The sequence below is a fragment of the Mirounga angustirostris genome, unplaced genomic scaffold (assembly GCF_029215605.1).
Source record: "Mirounga angustirostris isolate CCGP_5_RB_7025 unplaced genomic scaffold, mMirAng1.0.hap1 SCAF_3, whole genome shotgun sequence".
Lineage (NCBI taxonomy): Eukaryota > Metazoa > Chordata > Mammalia > Carnivora > Phocidae > Mirounga > Mirounga angustirostris.
This window is the reverse complement of record NW_026991711.1, coordinates 134,514,126-134,539,770: the sequence shown is the minus strand read 5'-3', so window position 1 is coordinate 134,539,770 and position 25,645 is coordinate 134,514,126. Positions and strand designations below refer to the sequence as shown.

Genomic DNA, 25,645 nt, shown 5'->3' with positions numbered 1-25,645 from the left:
GCCCTGCTCTGGATCCCTTTCCTTCCTCTGGAGGAGGACTGTCTCTTCTGTTGATACCCCTAGGATTTGGCAAATCCTCACCTTGGCCAACTTAACTCTATGGAAAGAAATCTTCTTTCTACTCCTTGTTCCCTTCTGTAACATTGGCCCCACTTTTTTCTTCAGTTTCTCCTGGGTATCCTGGTCTTCCTTTGGTCATTTATCCTGTCATAGCTCTTCTGGTGTATTCTTATTCCTGCCCTGTATTCTAGATGCCTCTGTTTGCCATTTCTCACTCATTTGTTCCCTCAACTAATAAGTTTACCAAGTGCCAGTCATGGTGGGCATGGCACCATGGTGCCAGGGATACAAGACTATGAGATTTCATGTCTTCTGGAGCTTTCCTTCTAGTGATGGAGTTAGAGGGAACAAGGAAACCTGTGATGAGGGCTTTGAAACAAACAAAAGGCTGAGATGAAGAATAATGTGGGGGGATGAGGGCTAATTGTATCAAGTCAGGAGAAATAACACTTAAGCCAAACACTGAAACATGAGAAGGGGTTAGGAAGAGCTCCAGAAAGAAGGGGAAAAAGCATTCCAAAGACAGGGAGCAACATATACACAAGGGCTCTGAGCATGATACCCGCATAGAACCAAAAAAAAAAAGAAAGAAACTGCTAGTGAGAAGGGGGTGGGCAGGGCCAGCCCACACCAAGCCTTGTTAGGCCATAATCAGAACTTTGTTGATTAGGCAATTAGAATTCTTTGAAGCAGTTTAAACTGGAGCCAAGGTGCACTGTAAGTGTATGACATGAGTAGATCCATGTTGAAAAAAGTACATTCTAGCTGCAGGATGAAGACTAGACTGTAAGAAGCCAAGACGGATACAGGGAGACCAATCAGGAGGTCCAGGTGAGACAGCAAGTGACTTGGATAGGTAGTGATGACAGTGATGATGGAGAAGAAGGGTAAGCTTAAAGATTTATTTGGAGGAACAACTGAAAGAAAACATCCTGAGAGAATGAATGAAGGTGGTGAGGGAAAGGGATATGGAGTCTGCCTCCTAGGTATCTAACTTGAGCATCTAGGGATGATGGCACTATTCAGGGAGATGGTAAAGACCTTTTACAGCTTTATTAATCAGTATGCTTGGTACAAATATCACTAATTTTTAAAACTCTGATAAATGTGCAGGCTTCAGCTGACCCATCTTGGTCTTGCCTTCTTATAGTTTTTTTGCAGATATTTCTAGTTCTCAATTCTTCTGAATATTGCCTACCAATATGCACCCCTAACATAAATTCAGTTTAGTTTTCATCCCTGTATCTATCAGGTTTGGCTAGGTTTTGTTGCAATAACAAACATCCCAAAGATCTTAGTGGCTTAACTCAACAGAAGGTTACTTCTTGCTCAGAGTACATGTTCACTGAGGGCCAGCAAAGGGAAGGGAGTGTGCTCATCATAGTCACTCATAGGCCCAGGGTGATGCAGTAGCCACCATCCTGCACTTTGCCAGAGGGTCTTGCCATTAAATGCTCATTTGCCAGGACTGGTCATATGACCACATCCAACCCCAGGGTACCTAAAAGGGAAATCCTACATGTGCCTGGAAAGGAGCAGGCAAGAAAGGTTAGGTGAACAGGACCAGCACAAGCCCCATTTTCTCCCCTCACCCAATATCTTCAGTCTATTTTACCTCATCACTGCTATCATATTGAATAGCAGTTTAATAATCATAATGTTATATTAGATACCTATTATGTTTCAGATTCTATGTTTGGTATAAATCACATATCTCATTCGATTCTCATAACAGCCTTGTATAGGTGACTTTATTATGCCCTTTTTGCATATAAGGAAAATAAGGTATGAGGATATTACATTAAGTGACATATACAATAAGGGACATAACTGTGATTGGAACCCTCTTCATATTATCTTTGTAAAAGACATTTGTACACAGAAAACCATATTTTCCATTCTGTCAGAGGTAGCACCATAAACTTTAAAATCACCCTAATTTGGGGAGAAAGAAGCAAGGGACCTCATAAAAATTAATCAAGAAGCCACAGGGAAGCTAAAATAACTCACTCTGTCTTTTTGTTCATTTGTTTAATTTGCATACCAGTCCCTATTTTGTGAGGAAACTGCAGAGGAGGACGCTTGAGTTCTGACCCCAGAATAGGTGCTGTGGATTCTCCTTGAACAGTAGCTCTCGATTCATCCACTTCTCTCCACCTCTCTCTCCACTGCTATGCTCTTAGTCCAGGCCAACATTCTGTCTCACAGGGATCTGGCAACAGACAGCCTCCTAATGGTCTCAACACAATCCCTACTGCATCTCCTCCAATCCATTTTCCCCACTGAAGCCAGAGCGATCATTTGAAATGCAACTTGGGTTTTGTCACTCCTCTGCTTGAAAACATTAAATGGCTTCCTACTGTCTTTATTTTTTCTTTAAGATTTTATTTATTTGACAGAGAGAGAGAGAGAGCACACAAGCAGGGGGACCTGCAGAGGGAGAGGGAGAAGCAGGCTCCCCGCTGAGCAGGGAGCCCAAGGCAGGGCTCAATCCCAGGACCCCAAGATCATGACCTGAGCTGAAGGCAGCCATTTAACTGACTGAGCCACCCAGGTGCCCCCCTACTGCCTTTAGAATAAGGTTCAAAATCCCCAGCCTGGTTCCAAATCCCAGCATGATCTGGTCTCAGGCTCATCTTTGCCTATCTCCCTCATTGGGAGGAGCACTACCTTGCTGACCAACTCTTAGTGATCCTCAGGTCTCAGATTAACTGTCTCATACACAGGGAGCCCCTCTCTTCTTGGACTAGGCTGTGTGCCCTTCCTTCTCCTCTTTTACCTTATTAGCACCTTATATAATCATTCTGCATTTAAGTTTATTTGTTTAATGCCTGTGATCCTCCCTCCCCTCACCCCTCCCCATCCCCCATCCACTCTGAGCTCCATGAATACTGCAACCTTGTCTATTTTGCCTTCTCTTGCAACTCCAGCAAGGAGCACAACACTAGCAGACAACAAGCATTCAGTAGATAACTACTGAAAATACAGGACCATGCTCCTGAGGAAGTCTGGTGTGCCGCAATAATAAGAAAAAGCATAGATAGCCCTCTAAAAATATGTACCACCACTAATATGTACAAGGCACTTTTTAAAGTAATTTTATACAAATGAACTCATTAGTCTTCACAGCATACCCAGGAGGTAGGCACTACTGGATTCTCCATTTCATAGATAAGGCACAGAGAGGTTAAGTGACATAACCAAGGACAGTAAATATCAAAGCCAGCATTTGAATCCAGAGAATTCCATACTATTGATCACTATCGCTAGACCGCTCTTCTTAAAACAAAATCATTTTTTTCCTTTCTCAATCTAGGGAAAAAATTAGTATGTGGAATATTATCAGTGCTTTTTTTAATAGACAAATTCAATGTTAAGGTATCTAACTTTTTTTTTATAGATTTATTTATTTGAGAGAGAGAGAGCAGGAGAGGAGGGGCAGAGGGAGAGGTAGAGAGAGAGAATCTCAAGCAGACCCCATGCCAAGCATGGAGCCCGAAGCGGGGCTTGACCGGAGCTGGACGCTCAACCAACTGTGCCACCCAAGTGCCCTGGTACCTAATGATTTAAATGTTCACAATGTTGTTAAATTCCATCTGGTATAACCAACTCAAAAGAAACGGGCATACTAATCCCAAAGTACTCCCACCCCAACCATTTGTACTTGGTCTGCAAACATCTTTTAGGTTAAAAATTACCACTTATCCTTTGCTTAAATAATTCCTTGTTCTTGGACAGCTTGGCGGTGGGGGTGGAGGGCACGGATGCTAAGAATAAGGGTGAAATGAAGCCATTAAGATTACCAGAGCCTCCTGGTCTACCTTGCAGAGCAAAGACAGAGTAATAAAACAATGCACCTACACTGCCTGTTTTATGACTCTGGATTTTTCAAGTAGATATTCAGAGATTCTTGCCCCCATCACAGCTCCAGTTGGCGTAAACATCATTTCCAGATATTTTCCAAAACGGCTGGAATTGTCATTGATGGCAGTGCATGCATTTCCAAAGGCTTCCACCAGGGAGTTGACTTGCAGAATTTTCTCTCTCAAGGTCTGATTATTGGCCTGTGCCAAACAGACAACAGTCAAGAGGAGCTTCCAGAAATATTACCTTAGCAAAATTGCCAGGCACCCCTCCTTACCCCCCAAAATTCATACCCCCTGGCACAGTTCTTCCTTTTGGGAAGAATTTCACTTGGGGAAATTAGCATCAACCACCAGCACTGTTTTCTCAGACAAGCAACTCCCCAGGTGCTCAGGCGTCACATGATGCTAGATTAGGTTATCAATTTTTACATCCAGCCACACTTCACTTAAAATCCTTGACAGATAAAATGCCTAAATAGTTTGTAAAAGTTTTATATAGAGAGATCCCATAACTTTTCTCAGTCATCCATTATAATGTTCATTAAACCTTATCTGTAGAAAATACTCCTTAAATTCTATCTTAGTCTCATAATACACTAATTCTGAGTCTAAGTAACTGCTAGACCATTTTTTAAGTCATTCCTTCAATGTCCATTTCCCCAAGCTAAAAATTTCCATTTCCTTCAACTTTTGCTCAAAGATTTCTATTTTCCAATCCTTTAATTGCCTTAGTGGTTTTCCCCGATCCTGTTCCTAGAGTTTAACCACTTTTACTACTTAATGGTTAAATGTTTCTATTACATTGAAAACATAAAAAATTGCTGATAATCTAGTAAATTCATGCTGGCATTATTTTCCTCACTACGTGAAAGAGGGATGGCCTGCTGACAACTTAAGAGACCTCGTTATCAGGAAGTAAACATAATAAAGATGGAAGGTTTTTATGTAACCACTAACGAAAACCAGTATTTCCATCATTTATAAAATATGCAGTTACACTGGCAAGGATTCTAGCCACAACACATAAAACAGGTAATCAATACCTTTCCCAAGAAAGTCAAATGCTGAACAATCAGGTGGGCACTTTCCGTCTTCCCAGAGCCACTTTCTCCACCGATGACGATGCACTGACACAGAAAATGGAGTGAGAGGGAAGAATTCATAGCACAGTAACAACTTGTATGTTCAGGGATGGTTTTCCTATAATATCCACCACTGTACACCTTCATTTTTTCACTGAATGATTTATCTTAGGAATCTTTCCATTTCCGTACACTGAGAGCTTCTTCAACCTTTTCACAGCTCCTTGGTCCATTGTACAGATGTACCATAGTCGATTTAACCAGTCTCATATTGATGGATACATAAGGAGTATACTGCAGTGAATAACCCTATACATAGGGCATTATATTTACATGCAGGTTCTTCTATAGAATAAATTCCTAGAAATGGGTTGTTGAACTAAAAGATAAATATATTTGTAAGTTGGATAGAGAGTACCAAATTGCTTTCCTAAGGACTGGACCAATTCATGAAAGTGCCTGTTCTCCTACAGCCTCACTAATAGGGTATGTTGGATTTTTGCCAATTGGAAACGTAAAAGAATGGTCTCTCAGTGTAGTTTTAATTTGCATTTCTTTTATTATGAGTGAGGTTGAGATCTTTTCATTTGTTTAAAATTACTCATATTTTTTTTGTGACCACCCCATATCCTTTGCCTGTTTTTTTTTTTTTATTATTATTACTGGTCTTATTATCATTGATTCCTAGGAGCTCTTTATGTATCAAGAAGATTAGTAGGTGTGGTATAATAAAAAACATGTATTTGGTCTTTGTCTCTGGTTCCTGGCACAGAGCCCCTAAGACCCTTGGAACTTCCTGAATCATAAGGGCAACAGGACCATCTTTTGTTATTCACAAAAAAAGTCCCTTTCAACCCAACCTAACTGCTAACCAGGTGGTTCAAAGTAGGGCCCAAGATAGCTTCCCAAAAGGTGCTGGTCACCAGAAAGACCAAATACATGATGAAAGAGTGGAAACTTTCAGCTCCATCATCCCAACTTCTAGGGAGGAGAGAAGGACTAGAGATTGACTGAGTCATAAAAACTCTTAAACAGCAAGATTCAGAGAGCTTCTGGTATGAACATTTTGATATGCTTGGAGGGGACATACCCAGAGAAGGCATGGAAGCTTTGCACCACTCCTCTCCCCTATATCTTGCCTTGGGTAATCTTTTCCATTTGGCTGTTCCTGAGTTGTATCTTTTATACTAACCCAGTAAATTTGAGTGTTTTCCTGAGTTCTGTGAGTTGTTCCAGTGATTGTCAGACTTGAGGGTGGTTGTAGGCTGGGCAGAAGTGCAGGCTGCCTGGGCATCCCTTTTGTGCCTGGCATATGAGATGGGGGCAGTCTTTGGGGCTGAGCCCTGACCATGTGGGGTCTGTACTAACTCTGAGAAGTGAGTGTCAGAATTGAATGGAATTGAACCGTTGGTCATCCAATTGCTGTTGGAGAATCAAAGAATTGGTTGGTGTTGGAAAAGACAAACTTCAGTGTCAGAAAAAACACAGTGGGGCAACTTCTCAACTTGAGAAATAAATGTATCTCTCTCCATTGACTTCCTCTCTATGAAATCTATGGACATTTCACAAGTCTGTGGGAAAGGTAAGAATTTAGAGAAGCCAGGTTTCTAACCTATAGTGAATCCATGTACTCCATTTTGTAACTTGCACTGTTATAGTTTCATCTACTCCTTAACCAACCCATAGCTGGGACTTCACAAGTCTCAGGAAATTTATACACAGTAACTCTCTCACAAAACTTTCTTACCAGTTTTATTACTTATATTTCAAACAGACTAAAGACACAAAGGAAAATATACATATTGAAAGTAAAAGAAGGCTTAAGGTTGGATATATCACCACCTTGAGTTGAAGATCCAAAAAGGGAAGCTGTATGGGTGAACTTTGTGTTTAACTAGCATTGAGTTTAAAATCCGTTCAGCCTTTACCAAATCCACCACAATTTCTCAGCAGCTAAATGGTGTGGGGCTTGATCACTGTCAACCTGTGTGCAATATTTCATACAAAAAATACCGAACCATGAAAATTCTGAGACCTTAATAAGAAGGAATTTCATTTATGTCATTCTACATTCTGTTTTTATTACAGTTGTAGTCATGTAATCAGGTTGGTGTTGGCTCTGTGTTCTCACATTCATATTAGAAACACTCTTAATACATTTTATCAGGGAAAATGAGTACTCTTTTTTTTTTTTAAAAAAAGATTTTATTTATTTGAGAGAGAGCGAGCACATGAGAGGGGGGAGCGTCAGAGGGAGAAGCAGACTATCTGCCGAGCAGGGAGCCCGATGCAGGACTCGATCCAGGGACTCCAGGATCATGACCTGAATCAAAGGCAGTCACTTAACCAACTGAGCCACCCAAGCGCCCGAAAATGAGTACTCTTGATGTGAATGCTTCACGTTACCCAAAAGAATTTTCACGTTTTCTGGCTGCTCTAACTTTAACACTGTTCCTGTTCCACTGAGCTACTCTTTCATTTTCTATTTCCTTGAATCAGCACCAGCAACCAGAATGGAGCTTTCAGGAAGACGTAAGAACTGCAGAGGAAGACCGTACACATCCTACTGTGTGACTTGGCAGGGAAGGAAGGAGAGGTCTTACCTGGTCTTTGCTGAAAGTAACCATACATTGGTAAGCAGCATCTGCTGAGGCAAATATGTGGGGAGGATTTGAGGCACGTTTCACCCCATGATAAAGTCTGGAAAACTGAAGAAAAAAAAATAATTAATTTAAAGAAAACTTCTAATGCTCCGGTACCTGTTGCCCGTGAAACCAAGGCTCTGTCACTTGTTAGGGGAGTTGTAGCTTCAGGAAGGCTATAGAGCCAGGCTCTGGAGCCTGCAGGCCTAAGTTCAAATCCCAGTCCTTCACTTACCAGTTTCATGAGCTTTTGCAAGGGAGTTAACTTCGCCATGCTAAGTCTCCTCATCTGCCAAACAGCCTTAGTAACTGTGCCTGCTTCACAAGATTATGAGGGGTGAGTGAGGTAAGTCCGTGCCTGGCATGTAGCAAGCACTAAATGAATGTTAGCTATTACTGTTATGTCTTGCTCTAAAAAGTTGCCCCCGAAAGAGAAGAATTCCATCTGTGTTGTATTGTTATCTGCAGGTCAGGGTATACACTGCTAAAGCAGCAGAGTTTATTCTCATTTTCCCCTTCTTTTCATTTTCCCTTGTGGTTTTTAATTTCTATTAAGGAGGAACATGCTCTAACAGCACCCCTTACCTGTGGAGAGTATATGCTTAGATTCTGGAAGGGGTTTAAGGCAAGTAAGATGTCTCCAACATATGTGTAGATCAGCAAGTCCACATAACGCTTTTGCAACTGACGAATAATTGTATCCTAAGAAGAGGATAGATAGTACTGAGAGTAAACATTATTTCCAACCAAGAAAGAATTCTAAAAATAACAACAAATTTAGTCTCATAAGAATGTTTTTTTTCTAAAAGAGGAAAGTAGTCAATTTAAATCATAAAGTGACCCTAAGGATCCTCAATGCAGATATTTGCCTTGGAAGAAGAAAAAAATAGGAATATGCTGAAAGAATAAGGTCCACTTAGGACTTGCTAAAGGCCACTGAGATAGCCAACAAAGGTTTTATTTGTTATTATGAAAAACTTGTCTTATCCAATCAAAATGCTCTCCTTAGAATTTTATTTATTAGGCCATTCCTATTGATAAAGTATAGAAAAAACAGTAACTTCATTTCTCAAAGCATTGTACTTAAAATTTATGTGTGGGAATATGGAATTGAACACTTCCATATTACACTTTAGTGATTCATCCATTGTAGTTAAAGCTCTCTAGAGTTAGAATCAGCAAAAGCAGTTCCAGTGCAATTAACAGCTCTATTAAACATGCATACTTTATTTTTATTTTTTTAAAGATTTTATTTATTTATTTGAGACAGAGAGAATGAGAGACAAGAGAGCACGAGAGGGAAGAGGGCAGAGGGAGAAGCAGACCCCCTGCTGAGCAGGGAGCCCGATGTGGGACTCGATCCCGGGACTCCAGGATCATGACCTGAGCCGAAGGCAGTCGCCTAACCAACTGAGCCACCCAGGCACCCTTAAACATGCATACTTTAAATGGGGATTATCACAGCTTTCAAATTTAGAATTCAAGCTATATTATCCTTCACTATTTCCCTAAATAAAGCTACTCTTTATGAAGAACAAACAACTATCTTAAGAGTGAAACTGCACTTTCTCTAAAACAGAAAATAATTTCTGGTGATGTAATAAATCATTTAGGCTCACAATATAAAGGGCTTTATTGGAAAAAACCCAAATCCTTTCCTCTTCATCATTTAGGACATTTGGGGAACTATAAATGAACACAACACAGGATCATAGTCACAGCAACCAAATGCTCCCTGAGCTTCACCCCAAGGCTATACAAACAATTAAATTTTCAAGTGACCTTAGGAGAACATGGTCTACAAGAAAAAGGTCAGACCATTCACATGAAACAAATGTCATCAGTGAGAATTGCCTACTAAATATTTAGTACCTCATCCAGAACCTCTAAATTGACCAAATCATCCTCAAGGCAGTATTTTTCAGCATCCTCCACGTGATAGGGTCTTCTGGTATGCATTCTTTCATGCCTAGAAATTTATCCAGACAACATTAGCATTAATACAGTAAAAAGTGTAGCAGAATGTAGACCACGAAAATGTTTCATTCACAATCTTCCCACATGACATGTTCAAAGACTTCAGAGATGGGGACAGGATATGCAGTCCAGGTCCCCAAGCTGCAGGGCCCTCTCCCTGTTGCTATAGAGCTATCTGGGGTAAGGTGAGCTCCAGATCCCAAGGTTCTCTTCTACCACAGTGAGGAACATTGCCAAATGGGCCCATCTAATACTTATATCTGCTCTTCTCAAATGCCAACCACAGCCTTTCTCGAAATAAATATCTCATGTTTTTTCTGCTCATTGTCAGGTATATAGTTCTCACCCAGATACTGCCCTTGAGGTCTCCTCGTGCTTACCCACCAGCATCAACCCCAACTTTTCAAAAAATATTTAAAACTGAGAGCAAATATCAATGAATCAAAAATGTTTACGTTTTACCTTATTTATCTGAAATCCTTTGTTACCCATGTTTCATCCCACTCCCCTTTCCTGAATGACTACTATTTGGTGGGTATCCTTCCAGTCTATTTTTAAATATTGGTCATACATGTGAGCAATATACATATTCTATGTGTTAACTATAAAAATGATATGCTGTTTCATTCTGCAAAATTGGTTTTTTCCACTCAACATTACGATTTTTTAAACTATATACATGTACATACACATACATATATATATTTTGGTCACTTTATTTATTTATTTTTAAATTATTTATTTATTTATTTGACGGAGAGAGAGACAGCAAGAGAGGGAATACAAGCAGGGGGAGTGGGAGGAGAAGCAGGCTCCCCACTGAGCAAGGAGCCTGATGCAGGACTCGATCCCAGGGCCCTGGGATCATGACCTGAGCCAAAGGCAGATGCTTAATGGCTGAGCCACCCAGACGCCCTTATTTCGGTCACTTTAATCACTGGGTAATATTATATGAATATATGAATATATACCAATTTATTTACTCAGTCCTTTGATCTCCAACACTTAGATTGATTCCAATTTTTGCTATAGAAACAAAGCAGCACTGAGTATCTTTATATGTATCCTCTTGTCTAAATATGTGAGATTTTTCTCTTGCGGGGCATTACTCCACAGGCATTTAAAAAACGTGGCTGGCAAAAATAAAAAACAAAAACAAAAAACTTGGTTGGCAAACAATACTAATCTCCTTTGGCATACCAAAATATAGTTCTTTAAGGTAAAAAATTAGTTCAAGTCAAAGTAGGCCTTCCCATAATTCCTTCATAAAGGTATCACTACTCAATGTGGTGTAGGGGGAAAGCAGCAGCTTAGAAGTTAAAAGCTCTGGGTCCTTGTTTCAGGGTTCTGGGGAATGTGTTGTGGGCCACTGAGCAATTCCCTTAGCAGCCTGCATCTCAGTTTTCTTCATCTATAAACAGAACCTCTCATGACTGTCTATCTCACAGGGGGCTGTGAAAGCAATACAGTCATGGATATAAAAATGTGAAAGAGTTGAAAACATGCACCAAGTATTGTCAAAATTTGGAACCAACAATTTGCACAACTCTACATATTACTCGGAATACCAATAACTAAGCAAAATCACGTGTAAGATCTCTTCCAGGTACTGTCAGTTCAGAAGCATCACTGCATGGTCCTTCACTGTCACTTATCATGCTCACCATCATCACAGCTTCACAGGATACAGTTTTATTTTGCCAGGTCCCAGAAGCTAGCTTTACCGAACATTTTGCTGTATGTAGCAGACAGGCGTCAGCATCCTGTTGTACACTCTGTCCCTTGCTACATGCATTTCACAGAAGTAGGCAAAAAGGAAGAACCAAATTCAACAGCTCTACATATTGAATCTTGACTTTATAATATGATGGAAATGGGCAAAGAAAACATTGACTTTTTTTCTCTTCCTGCCTATTAAATTTTACTTCCCAATTCCCATCACTGATAGATTTGAAGAAGGGGTATCTGAAGTGTGGTATTAGTCATTTCCAGTGCTAGAGCCAGTTTTGCTGCCAATCCAGACAGAGATCCAAAATAGATAAAGCTTAATTTTACTTAATAAAATCAAATTTATAACCTAGGCATTTTAGAAGTTATTAAACACAAGGGTTTATTCATCTGTGTCCTAACATATTAGTGATGTCAAACAGAAATCAGACTGAATTGAAATACAAATTTTTACTAAAACTCGGAGCTGCTGCCTGCTTCTAGCTAGCCCTTTGCTAAACAAAACAGCAGGAGGATGCATATTTCTGGCCAAATCCTCTTCACATAAAACCTAAGCATTTTTTTCCCTTGAAGCTCATCAGGAAATGAAATATACATTTTTAAGAAAATGATTAAATCTTCATCGTATTAAATATGGTTAATTTATCTCCTTTTTAAATTCCGACCTTGCTATTGTATGAAATAGGCTAAATTGGAGTTTATTCTATACATCTTCAACAAAGAAAATGAGGAATTAAAAAATCATCGACAGATCTGGTTCCAGTCAAGATGGAGTAAGCACTCTCCAATCTGCCTCCCTCCTGAATGCAACTAAATACCTTAGACAGAATGCACGGGACTTCGAGAAGTAAACAATAAAGGAAGACCGGGGAAATCAGAATTTGAAATACCACGAATCAATGGCAAGTTTCCCATGGATTATTTTTTTCCTTCAGTAACTCCTGACCCGAACGTAAAGGCAGCCTGACCTGCATACAGGGATGTCAGGCTTCATGCTGTATGACATTTTTACAGCCAACCAAAAATGGAAATACTGACAAAACCTCACTTGCAATATCACAAATAAATAAACTCTAGGGAAAGTTGTGATGTTCAAGGTGAACATGTACAACGCAATATACCACCAGGATCCAAACTGTCATCTTCTGAACCCTGCAGAAGGTTGTCTATATACCAATACAGATCTAATCTCCAGGAATAATGCAGATGCTGTCTGCAAATCTGAGCTTGATTCTCACAAAAAACTTCCCCTTATATTATAAACACCTTTTAAAAGATTTTACCTGCTGTGTGATTAGCCATGTATCACCTCTTCCCATGCTTGTTGGCAATCAAATTCCTTAGACTTATTTGCTTCCAAAATTGAAGCTGGCAATCTAGAAGTTGATGTTGTTGACGCAAGGTATTTCCACTCTATCAAGACCACTTCATTTCCTCAACCAGTGAAAAAAAAATATCTCTTAGCCCCATCTCTGCCTTCCCCAACTAGTGTTCTAAAATTGCCACCTGCTTCATTTTCCTTTGGCTATGGGGTTTGTAGAGTCTACTGAAGACAAAAAAAAAAAAATTACTTATTCCAGCTCTTATCTGTTTTTAAAAAAATTATCCTAGACTTTACATATACTCATAAAAAGTATTACATTGTTTTATATTTGTCTATTTTTAGTTGAAATTAATAAAAATAATTTGTTTTAAATTTTTTAGTTTTCTTTCATTAAATGATTTGTTGTCACTGGCAATTACCAACTTAAATTTCCTTTAAATTCACATGCTCCACCTAGTGCCTTACTTGAGAAAAGCATCTACTATCAGTTTTTGCTGAAAAATTCCTTTCCAACTACAAGGTACTTGGATTGAAAGTTTCAAAGCTCAGAGGAATGGATAGATAGATAGTGGATGGAAGAATAGTAAAAGGCATTCTATTAAATCAAGAGGATAAGTTTTAATGACTCAAAAGTCATTTTCAAATCCCAGTAAAGTCTATACTGCTTTTTGCTAGATTCTTACTTGTTTTTATGAGGCTCTACGTATGCTGGCTGCCAAGCCTAGCTTCCTAAACAAATGGAGTTTGTGGGGTTAAAGCTTAGAAAGGAAGAAACTCAAAGCTCTGGCTTGGGCTGGTTCCTGGAGTTTGGGTTCATGGGGGGCGGTGGATAGTGAGTAGGACTGACCTTAGGTTTCAGGGATCAGGAAAAGGACGAATTGTTGTCAGAATTCCTGGCTCAGGTAAGCTGGGAACAAGGGCAAGTCTGAAACATCAAGTCCAAAGAAATGGGTGGAGAGTAAGAACTAGATCTGAAGAGTGGCTGAGACAGTCAGGGGTTAAGAGTTCCTGTAAGACAAGGGTAGGCACAGATGAGGCAGAAGATGGGAGAGACGTTGGAATGTCTTAGTCCCAGCCCATGAGTGAGAAACAAGCTGTAGAGAGTACCAAACTGGCTCAGACACTGGGGGGATTGTTTTCTTGGAATAAATATCTGAAGTACTGCTGTCATCCCTATAGTTTCATCTCTATGTCTGCATTACAGTTAAAATCATTTGTGTATGCATGCTCTTTAATACCTCATCAATGGGCTACAGACTTCTTTGTTCAAGCTCCTGGGCCTATGAAAGACTTTGACAAATATTATATATTTTGTCTGAAAGTAATTCCTTAATCCCTTAGCCTCTTCCTATCTGTCAAATCTGCCTGTGGAAGCAGTGACTTCCATGTAGATAGGTCAAAACAGGGCTTCACATAGGTGTGGCAGGATGCATTCTTCTCTTCACTCCCAACTATGATGAAGAACAAAGCAAAAGGAGGCCCTCTAAAACATAACTCAGGATGGGAAGGAAATAAAAATGTTTTAGCCTAATAATTACAGGAGATGTGCTAGTGAGAGAGGTTAAATGCTACACTGAGAAATCCCTGATGATATTTTGGGGACAGTCATGCTGCGACAGGACCATTGTGAAGGATACCTCCACCTTAGCTCCTCCACACTCAGGCTCACAGCCCTCCCCTCCATTCAAGAGTGGAACTGGAAGGAGTGGAGAATGACTAACTCTCCCACCAGATTCCAGATACAAAAGGAAGTAAAATCTGTTGAAGGTGAAGAAAAAAGGGGGAGAGAAGAGAAGGAGTAAGAAAAAAGGTCCAGGCTCAAAGGTGGTGGTCCTCAAGACTCTAAAAACAAAGGCTTCTGTGGCCATGGACAGAGCTCAGGGACAAATTGACAAGTTGGATAGATCAGAGGAACCTGAGAGATCAGAGGAACTCCCTTATCACACCACATTCAATGGATTCTATCTATATAGTGAGGAAAATATTACTCAAAACTAGAGAAAGAGTACTATTATATTTCTTCCAAATCATTATTTACATTTCAATATACCCTTTGATAACAATGTTGATGAAAGAGAAACTTTTATTTGACACTAACTATATAATCATGGACCTAGAATGAGAAAAACAATAGCAGATCATCTAGAGGTGATACCATTTTACTGAGAGTCAAACATGGATAGAGATACCACCTAGATAACTGTAACTACTACATGAGCTCTATCTTGACCTAAAACTTAAGTTTGTATCTATCCAACAAACATTACAATACATAGATTAAAAAACAGAATTGTCTGGGTAGCAATCACTATAGTATCTCCCTATTTTTTCATCGAAGCATGGTTTGGGCCAGAATTCCAATCAATCAGCATCTTATCATCATATTAAACAGAACTGGATATACTCACCTTCTCTAGGCAGCAAGAATCAGTGACAACATCAAAAAATTAAATATTAATTTATTCATTCAGCTACAAACATATAGATAGACAGCAGATACTACTTATACTGGTTTGGATTTATTTTGTGTCTGTTAGGAGGACAGGACGATCTTTAACCTCCTATGTGTCAAGCATCTTCAGCACTTGATAATCATTCAGAAGTCATTCATTTACACAGGAGTCCAGGAACTCATGAGTGTATATAATATGGTGGATGTGAATGTGTGTGCATGTTTGCAGGTAAAAGAGGAAGTGAATGAGCAAGGCTTACTGGGGAAGGCTAGACAGTTAAGCAGTGAGAAATCTGTTTAAAGGTCACTGCTGCAGGTTGAAAAGAAAATCAGAAAAGCTGAGGTCATTGTTTTAATCAGCCTCAGGCAAATTGCAAGGGTAGAATAAAAATCCATTAAACAGAGCAGAAAACAACCAGCAACTTAATTCTTCTACCACATAATACTTAGAATAGACCCCTGGCATTTGAGGGTTTAACATTTGTGGTTTCAGTCAGTCCCAAGCCACCCGCAGGGGAAAGACATGCTGGATCTTGTAATTCTACTAAGGATTGCCATTGCGCCCATGATGGGATATTAGAAGGCAGGAGGGAATCATAGCACAGCCAGCCCAGCACCTTCCCTACCTCCACTCACATTCCAGACAGTGGTTTTGCTCTTTTCCCACTAATTCTTATGAATTAAAAAAAAAACATGTTTTTATGTCTACTCTGAACTTTATGATGACACATGATACTAGATGATGTTGCAGAATTCAGTTTTAAAACCTGGTTTGGGGGGAAAGTCCTGTTGAAGGTCAGGGAAATGGGAGCTGATGTAAAGGAAATGGCCAAATTGTTTAAAAGCATCCCTGACAATTAAGTAAAAAAATATAGCCCCCAACTATTGTTCACAGGATTTTAGGGGTTTTTAACCTCCTTTGAGACAGTAAGCCTTGGTTTAATAACTGCTCTACCATACCTGAATCAAATATATGCTATGGCAAAATTATAAATCACTGGAAAAACTTAAATTCCAACAGTTACACTCATACACCATAATCAGCGTTAGGAAATGAGTATCAAATTTCAACACAATGTCGCTTCTCTACAGTTGCCTAACATACACAATGTGAAAGGGAAATGGATCATGGCCTCACTTTCCACACAGCGAGACCACTTAGAAGAATGCTTAGATCCAGGAGAGGGGAGATGGGGCCTCACCATTCAAACCCTTCTTCATGCACACCGCAGCTCCTGCTCTAAGGGGAACAAGCCCCAGTGATTCCCAGCCTTGCTCCTGAACACTTACTTATCTCAACAGAACTGAAGTAGACCACTGCCCCGTAACACTCTTGCCCCAGCTTCACTTCCCACCTACTCACTGTGAAAAGGTAGGGGAAGGGGCATTCTCCCTGCTCCCTTCTGCATTTCTCAGCCATACTTCTCCTTAACCAATCTTTCCCTTTTAAAAATGCCACATCATCCTTGTATATCATCTCCTCCAGCACTTGAGCCCCATTTTCCTTTCTCTCTGTCCATTCCCCTGGTGTCAGTCTTAGGTTTCCCCACCCCCCACCAATCACTTTGTTAATTCTTCCCACATGCTGATCTCACGGTGCGTCAACTTGTCAACTCTCTAACAACTTTGATTTCTAGCTCCACTGAATTTGTCCACAAGTTCAGACATGACTAGCTCCCAGTTATTTCTCAAAAGTTCCCAAGATCTCAGTTCTACAATTCCTGTCTCATCATCCACTCATGGAATCTGCTCTTTATCTGCATTGCAACTACCAGTCTTTGACCTAGACCAGGCCTCAAAAGTTAGAAAGCCACTTCTGGCTTCACTTTCTTCCAAATCCCAAAAAGATCCGAAGGATACTCTCCTACTCATCTTTATTCCTCTGCCCCCTTGTCCACCCATCATGTCTGTCAAGCTAGTCTCCAGTCTGAAGACCAGAGTATCTGCTTTCTCTACTCCTACCTCTTGTTGCTAAGAATTGCTAGAGATAATAGATAGGAAAGGCAATGGTAGTGATGGTACATTTTTTGAGAGGTTCTGGTGCGGAATGCTCTCCTGAATGTTCTACATGCATTATCTTAAACAGTGATTAACTTCACTACAATGGAATGCTATTCAATTAAGTTCCTCTTGGGTTTTCTGTGCTATTGAGCAATCATGTCCATCTTTAGTGGACCCTTTATAATATTCCTCCTTGTGGCTATTTCAAAGAGTTAACATTTTCCTGGTGTCCACAGCCCACTCCTAACTTTGAGACCACCTTGCTTAATTTTTTTTGAAAGATAAAGGCCATTCACCACGAGCTGCCTCATAGGACCCCCTCTCCCTACCCCCACTCTCACTCCTCAAATTTTCTGGATATCTTCATCTAACCTTTCTGTGTCTTTCCCAACCTAGAGGGTCTTCCTAAGGTCAACCCTCCTCTTAGGCCCTTGTTCCCACTTCCTCTTGCTTCGTCTATATAAGATCCTCCCCTTCACCTGTCCAAGTTTGCCCCATCCTTTAAGAACCTACTTTCTTCCCCTCAAACCATTAACTTCTGTCTCCCATGGAGAAAATACTAAACTTGACAGAACATTCCCTGCCTTTGCAGGAACAGTACGACAGTTTTTCCTGTAGTCTGTAGGTCTCATTTCTCTGTATTTAGTTCTCAAAACTAAACAAGTCCCTCCAGCTGGGGGACCTAGGGCTGTCTGGAACACTGCAGAATGCTTACAGAAAGCTGGAAACTTTGTGTAATATCTGGAAGTACTTGACATTGCATTTGGTAGGTTAGGAAGAGGAAGCAAAATCTCTTTACTGATCTCTGTCTCTTAGTGTCTTTACAATTTGTTTGATTGTAGTTTTTTTTTTTTTTAAGATTTTATTTATTTGTGAGAGAGAGAACGAGAGACAGAGAGCATGAGAGGGAGTGAGAGGGAGGAGGGTCAGAGGGAGAAGCAGACTCCCTGCCGAGCAGGGAGCCCGATGCGGGACTCGATCCAGGGACTCGATCCCGGGACTCCAGGATCATGACCTGAGCCGAAGGCAGTTGCTTAACCAACTGAGACACCCAGGCGCCCTGTTTGATTGTAGTCTTAACCATGGCAGAGAGGCAGCCCAATTGGGGTAACACTTCTCTCTCTCTCTCTCTCCCTGATCTCTCTCATCCAATCCACCACTAAGTCCTCAATATCTTCTGTTATTTGCAACTGCCACAATCTGCTCCGTTGTCTCCCTGGCACCTGCCTTGCCCAGCTTCAATCCATTCTCTACACTGCAATCAGCATGACCTTCCCAGAGCACACGCCTGCTTAAAAACCTTCAGTGGCTTTTGAGTGCCTGAGACAAATCCAAGCTCCATAGCCCATCATGATCTGGCCCCTGTCTGCCTTGTTTCTCCCTTCCCCTGTTCCATGCCAAGCTCCAGCAATGCCAACGAAGTGTTCACCAAATTCCTTAAGCTCTCTCCAGCCTCCGTGCCTTTCCCCTTGGCTCACTGCTCATTATTCCCCTCTACCTAGAATAATCTCCTTCCTCAACTCTTCTATTTGTTCTTCAGGATCCCTCAAGGATCAACCTCCCACCAGTTCCAAGGGTCTTTTCTTCCCAGGTGTCCCAGGAGTTACCCCAGCATCCCTTTATCCAGGTACTTTTCATGTTGAACTGTTCCCATGTGATTCTTGTCTGTTTCACACACTGGACTCTTAGCTCTTTATCAGGAACTGTATCTGATTTGCCTTTGTAGTCCCTCTGTTCAGCAGAGGGCCTGACACATGCACACATATAAACGTCTCTTGAACAAATAAATGAATAAATTATATTTTAAATGAGATAGAAATTGATATTTTTAACATTCAGTAGCCCAGTACTGTTTATTTTCATGATGTTATATGATAAACAGAGATGAATTTATACTAATTAAGGCCGAGAGGTAGGTAGTATTAAACAGAAATGAAGGACTCTGAATTAAATAGACCCCCGTATACTACTTCTACCACCGCTAACACTGTGAGGGTTAACTCTATCAAGAGCTAGTCTAGTTATTTTTTTTGTCATTTTATTTTATTTTTTATTATTATTATGTTATGTTAATCACCATACATTACATCATTAGTTTTTGATGCAGTGTTCCATGATTCATTGTTTGCGTATAGCACCCAGTGCTCCATGCAGTATGTGCCCTCTTTAGTACCCATCACCAGGCTGACCCATCCTCCCACCCTAGTCTACTTATTTTTTATGTATGGACTCACTTGGCCCTCAGAAGAACCCCCATGTTATAGAGGAGGAAACCTCTGAACAGACCAATGTAACAACCTGTCCCCGAGGGGCTGAGCTGGGATTTAACCCTGGCAGCGCCAGTGGCTTCAACCGCCACACTGCGCTGCCTGCTGGGCGGCCGTAACTGTACAGAAAAGTGGTAGGTGGGGCATCTGCCTCACTCATCTCTTACTTGCCTCAAGTCTTCTTTCGTTTCCCCACCTTATCTTGTAAACGCACAACCTTAGATATATGGAGTCACCGGCATGAAATGGTATTTGCGAGTTTTCCTGGGTGGGCTTAAAAACACCTGTGTAGCCAACCCCTTGCCCGCTGCTACGAGGCAGGGGGCCGGTTAAGTGTCCATTACAGTCATCGTGTTCCCTTTAGAATTAATTTTCCTGCCTTTTAAGGAGAGGGTTGTTTAAAGTTTTGATTCTTATTTGTGAGGTTGCGGGGTTTTTAAAGTTTATTTATTTATAAAGTAATCTCTACAGCCAACGTAGTCTCGAACTCATGACCCTGAGATCAAGGGTCACATGCTCTACTTACTGAGCCAGTCAGGTGCTGTTGGTTGTGTGTGTGTGTGTGTGTGTGTGTGTGTATGTTTAATGACTTTCAAAGAAACACAAACTCCTGAGTGAACCTGAAGATTACAAAGACCCTGTAAGAAGCCTTTGCCACCATATATGGCTTTCGATAGCAAAGAAGTTAAAAAGATAATGAGAAATGAAAGAAAGTGGGTGAGAGAGACTGGAGTCTGATTTTTTTATGCTAAAAGAAGGAATATCTTTAAAAAGAGAATATACATCTGGACAGGCAAAGTCAGGCAAATGTGAAAAGCTGCATAACTTTGCAACCTAAGTCTTAGAAATTGTTCTGCAGCAGATTTCAGAACATAGAGAAAAGGAGAAGACCGATTCAACTTAGAGCATTTAAATGCTGGGTTTGTTTTTTCGCTTGGTCTGTTTGATTTGATTTCATCCTCCTTTCTGGTGCTGGTGCTGTGTGTGCTGGGGGCGGGAGGGGGAGCTGGGGAGGTGAGTGGTTTGGGGGCAGAGGCTGGTCTACAGGAACAAAAATGGGAAGAAAAGGGATTTTAGTTCCTTGGGGCTTAAACACAAGTTCCTACTGCTTCAAAAACGTACCAAGTCACAAGAATTTCTCTACCCTATGGGCAAGCCATAGAAACACAAATGACAGTCAAAAGGGGGAAAGAACAGGAAAAAATTTGTTTTGAGCTATCCAAAAGGGAACTTGGTGGTGGTAGGGAAAATCAGCAAGATACAGTCACCTTGAAACTATGCCGCCAGCTGCAAGAGTTCCCATGCTTTTTTGATTTGTAAACAGTGTTCTGCAGAAGACATGAATATTTCCAGAACTTGTGACTAGTGATATTTTATTTTCTTCACCTCCAGTCCTTCGAATGTTCCTTTAATAATAATGGATTAGAGCTTATCTGCATCCTGGCCAGTTTTATAAAACCAAATAATTGCTGAGCTGGGAAGCAGGTTTATTTGCATTTAAAAAAAATTTAAAGAGAAATTCTGCCACCCTCTGGACAGAAACCAAAGATCTATTTCTTAGAGACCACCACAGAATACCATTTTAAGCAACTGCCCCTGAAAATAAACGTTTATTTCTTAAAATCTACCCTTTAGAAAAATGGGGCAGGGAAGGAGAATCACAGTTGTTTTGGATAGCACAGACATCGCCTGTGGAGGAAAAAAAATCATTTAAAAATACTAAATTGCCTCTAGGGAATTTTTAACTAAAGAATAGGGTCTCAGAGCACATTCGTGAAAAATCCTCCAGTGTTTAACTTGTAATCTTTCCAAACTCACTTTACAGCTATCAGCAACGGCCAAGTAAAGATTTCTCACGAGATCTCAGCCATGGCTGTTTTCATACAGCTACCTTTATTGGTTTTAAAAAAATTCATATTTATATTAAATATAAATATATGTGTGTGTTGGTTTTTAACCAGAACATGAGGGCAGAGTGGGATTTCAGCCACAGTTTAGAGAGATCAGCCATTAGAGCACAAATGGACAGCTTATTTCTAAAGCTCTCCTGATCTCATCCATGAGTATGGAGTACTTAATGTCATGTAAATGAAACTCTCAAAAATGCAGGGATATGATAATTACCAGTACTAATGCTGGGGAAATCAAAACACATGACATGCCATTTTTATAAATAACCAGAGAGAGGAAGTAGGAAGATGCTGTGTACCATACCTGGTTTTAACAACAGGGTTTAGATGCTTCTGGTCTTGGAGGACCTTGGCCAGCTGTTTTTGCAGAAATAAAGCCTTCCCGTGGGCTCCTTTAATAAATGGGTGGTCAAGGAGATGTGTGACAGAAGGCCGCTTTTCAAAATCCTTAATAAGACACCTGTTTGCAAAAATCAACAAACAATCCAAAGTACAATCTTAGATACCTGGTTCCCCTGTGAATATGAGAGAGAGGAGGCAAAAAGAAGTTCATTTATAAAACCTGATCACTAACCTTACACAGCTCTTTCTTTATTCATATGTACCAGAGGGTAAAAAAAATAGTAATTCTCTGCTGGTCGAATTAATCAGTACATCAGAAGTCTATTTTAGTTTGGGTTAAGTACATGTTGAAAACAGTAAATTTTTGCCATCAACTGAATGGGAAGTATTCAAAACACTGAAGAAATAGACTGATCAGACTGAATTTTCTGTCTGAACTTTCACTACAGAAAAATGTTTGCAATGGAGTCAAATTGATTAGTCCATATATCTTAGAAACATATAAAATTATATACTGTCACTCAAATAAAATCCTAACATATGAAATGTCCACCATTTGATGGTAGGGAAAATGCATTCAGGAGCTTGCAAGGAAAGAAACTAATCATAAAGAAACCTTCACAGAGAAACTCCAACACCTTGATTTCTAATGTTTTTCTGAAGTAGAAAAACCTCAGAACAGGAAGTGACTACAATATAATTCAGATGAACTGGAATGGAATTAAGCAAACAGGGAACAAAAAGCCCATTGAAAATGGTAAAAATTGGGTTGCATTTAAACTCCTCTGTGGTTAATTGGTTAAAAACCACTGGTGTAACCACTTTCTGTTTCAGATTCAAATGCCCTTTTCGAAGGAAACAATGATTTAGTACATTTTGCTGTATGCCCTATGTTATCCAAGATGACTTTGATACAAGGAAATTTCTAGTGAAATTGAATCTGATGAATACCCCTCCAATTACCACTGCATTTCCATTCTGAGTAGCTGCCCCTGATAGGAGAAAGAAATTTTAACAACTGCCCTTTTAAGCTATCAGTCTTTAGCTCACTTTGGAGGCTTAGGATAAATGCTAAATGCCATTCTGCCCACTCTGTGAAACAAACATTTCCAGTTTTCCCAAGAGTGACATGCCAGCAACATCTAAGACACAACATATTTTAAATAATGAAATACACTCACAAAATGGTTAAAAAAAAAAAATCAGCCTCACCTTGAACATTTTTTTAAACATTTATGCAGAGTTCTTAAAACAATCCTTAACTGCTGGACTTAACAAAATGACTTTAACCTTTGCAGTTTACATTTCAAACCACTTCCACATCCCTCACCTCCTCGTCCTGAAAAGATATTCAGTAAATTTTCCAGTCAGTCAGTTTTAGAATGATGCAAGGGATTTCCTATCTATTGGAACTGGAGCTTTCAGTCAGAAAAGCCAAAAGAACCTAGATTATCTCCATTCTGCTGCCTGCACGACTATAAATACCACCTCTGCCTTGCCTTGGGAAGAAATCAATCATTTGACTTTTATGGGTTCAGGGGACTTTTGTATAATCTATTATTTTTCCTACCAAAAATAAGTCAGTGCACATTCTTAAAAAATACTATGTTCACGTCTATATTAGCAGTCTTCCCTAGATTCCATGTATATTCATCTGTATATGTGACTACCAAAGGAAAATAAATGTGGCTTCCCTAAGCACCAGGAGAATAAGGAACCTCCTGATAGTTTACGGTGAATAGTAAAGGTGTAGTGGCCCCGTCCTCCTGGCTTGAGGGATGGTATACAAAAACTCCTAAAATGCAAACAGTCTGTGTCCTCTGAGAGTTCCTATTGCAGATGCACATGGTGGCTTCACACACCACAGCCCCGCACTCCCCCTCCCGCCCCCAGCCCCAGAGGGCATGCGTAGGATGGGAGTCCAGGAATCAAGCTTGCCCAGTGATCTGGGGCAGGTCACACTACATCTTTCCTGCATTGAGCAAAAGTATTAGGGCAACCCCCAACTGCCTGCTGTCTAGTGCCAGCACATCAAATGAGTAAACTCAGGGCTGAGACTGAAGGTGAGAGCCACATCCATTAATAGAAAATTCATAGCATGTGAATGAGAAATTGAGATGAAACTGCCTCTACTTTCCTCCACAGGATAGAGGCCTTGGGACGGTGTTCCAGATGAGGCCTAGAAATAAGATCCTTCTGGTACTTCGATAATTAAAGCTCTTTGGATAGGGTCTGACAGAGGCCAAGAAACACATACTCTAGTTTTACGAAAACAGGTCTCTACTGGAGTCTGGGTATGTAATTAAAGGTGTTATATCTTGTTGCATAATTTCAGCATCCAGTGGGGGAGAAAGGCTACCAACAAGGTTGCCAGGTCATTTGGTATTTTCAAGAGAGGGTCACTCTATGTCACAGAGGGAGTAAGAAATGGCTACTAAATCATGAAGTGAGATAATCAGACAAGGAAGAAACTAACGAGTGAATCTGTTGTCTCTTGAAGATCTCCAAAATGAAGATGGTAGGTATTCCACTCTGTGGAAGCAATGATCAAAAGGATTTGTTAGTTCTCCCAGGAAGACCTGAGACCTGAATGTCATATCATTGGATCAGCAAAACTGAAAATGAGTATATATGGGAAGAATGCTAAACAGAGTTGTGACATATCCAGCTGCACTGGAAGATTTTTAGGAGAAGGTCATAAAGACCTTGAGGGTATAGCCTTATTCTAAAACACTTCTGCATACTTTTTTCTCATGGGGAGCAAACAGCCAGACTGAAATGGAATTACTATTCTACTGATAGAGGACAGTACTACCTTAGTAACAGATATGGCTGAAAGTCATGCATTACTAGACTACAGGTCATTGGAATCAGATCATTTCATTTGCTCAGCAAACATTTATTATACAGCCAGAATTAGTCAAAATAAATTAATTCATAAAGAATCAAGACCATTTTCCTTGAGGATCTACAATCTAATTGGAAAGATGGAAGGACAAGAGGAACACAGGAAACAGCAAAAGCCAGTGTTTGCTTCTATATTCAGAATAAGAAATAATCAAACAAAAACATAGGGTTTTGGAGCTAAAGGACTGAAATTTTCTATTCTAACCTCCCTTTTTATGAGATGAGTAAGTTCAGGTCAAGTCCTGACAGAGATGAGGCCAATTCTCTGACTCCTATGGGAGAACCCTTCCTCCTCTGCAGTAGGTTGGGTAGGGAGCTTCAGTCAGGGAAGCCTTAGTGGGGGAGGTGAGAAGTGAGGCAGGTTTGAGAGGGAGCTTCAGTCAGAGAAGCCTTAGTGGGGGAAATGAGAAGTGAGGCAGGCTTGAGAGGATGTTTTGGGACTAAACTGAACTCGGTGGGGAAGAGGTAGAAGACATTTCAAAGCTGGGAAACTGGATGCGCAAAGCAAGAAGCCAGACTGGGCAAGCTGTGTAGCCAGGAACTCAGAAGGCCACCAGAACATTCACCTGTGCCCCCTAGGCTGCCTCCCTTGAAAGCCTAACAATAATTCTTTGCTTTAGTCCCTTTTCCAACTTTAACTAGGGTATATTCTTTATTGCTTAAGACTCCAAACTCATACTGTTTACATTTATCAGCTTGTCATTTCTGTCTTATTCTCCTTCCAGGCAGGGATTTAGTGGATTAAGATAGAATGGACTGCTAGGGTCTATAAGAACACCTGACAGCCTCCATGTCCTTTATGAAAACATGATAGAATCCTCCAACCTGACTTGGAAGAACAAACATTGAAAACTAAGGAGTTATAATATGCTATTCATTTCAGGATTGCTTTTTAAACCAGGAACTGCAAATTCCAGATGCAGGATATTTTCTCCCAGCCAGGGATTGAGCAGTTTTTATAAGGGAATGCATAGAATGTTGACCTCTGGATGGGAAAGAGGGCCCAGCCAGCATGAGGTGAGTTGGGATAAACACTAGACACGTAACACATTCCACTGAAAAATGAAACTAGTGTTCTGGTCAAAAA

General features: G+C 40.4%; 1 protein-coding gene across 1 annotated transcript in view; it reads right to left on the bottom strand.

Annotated features, from left to right (window-relative positions):
* The window catches only part of MYO3B (myosin IIIB), a 395,903-nt gene that overhangs the window by 228,321 nt on the left and 141,937 nt on the right, over nucleotides 1-25,645 (bottom strand). The window contains exons 9-14 of the mRNA XM_064585824.1: nucleotides 21,614-21,769; nucleotides 9,523-9,619; nucleotides 8,236-8,352; nucleotides 7,612-7,716; nucleotides 4,970-5,053; nucleotides 3,922-4,124 (exon numbers count right to left, since the gene is read on the bottom strand). Coding sequence (XP_064441894.1) covers nucleotides 3,922-4,124; nucleotides 4,970-5,053; nucleotides 7,612-7,716; nucleotides 8,236-8,352; nucleotides 9,523-9,619; nucleotides 21,614-21,769 — 762 coding nt within the window. The remainder of the gene's footprint in view (nucleotides 1-3,921; nucleotides 4,125-4,969; nucleotides 5,054-7,611; nucleotides 7,717-8,235; nucleotides 8,353-9,522; nucleotides 9,620-21,613; nucleotides 21,770-25,645) is intronic.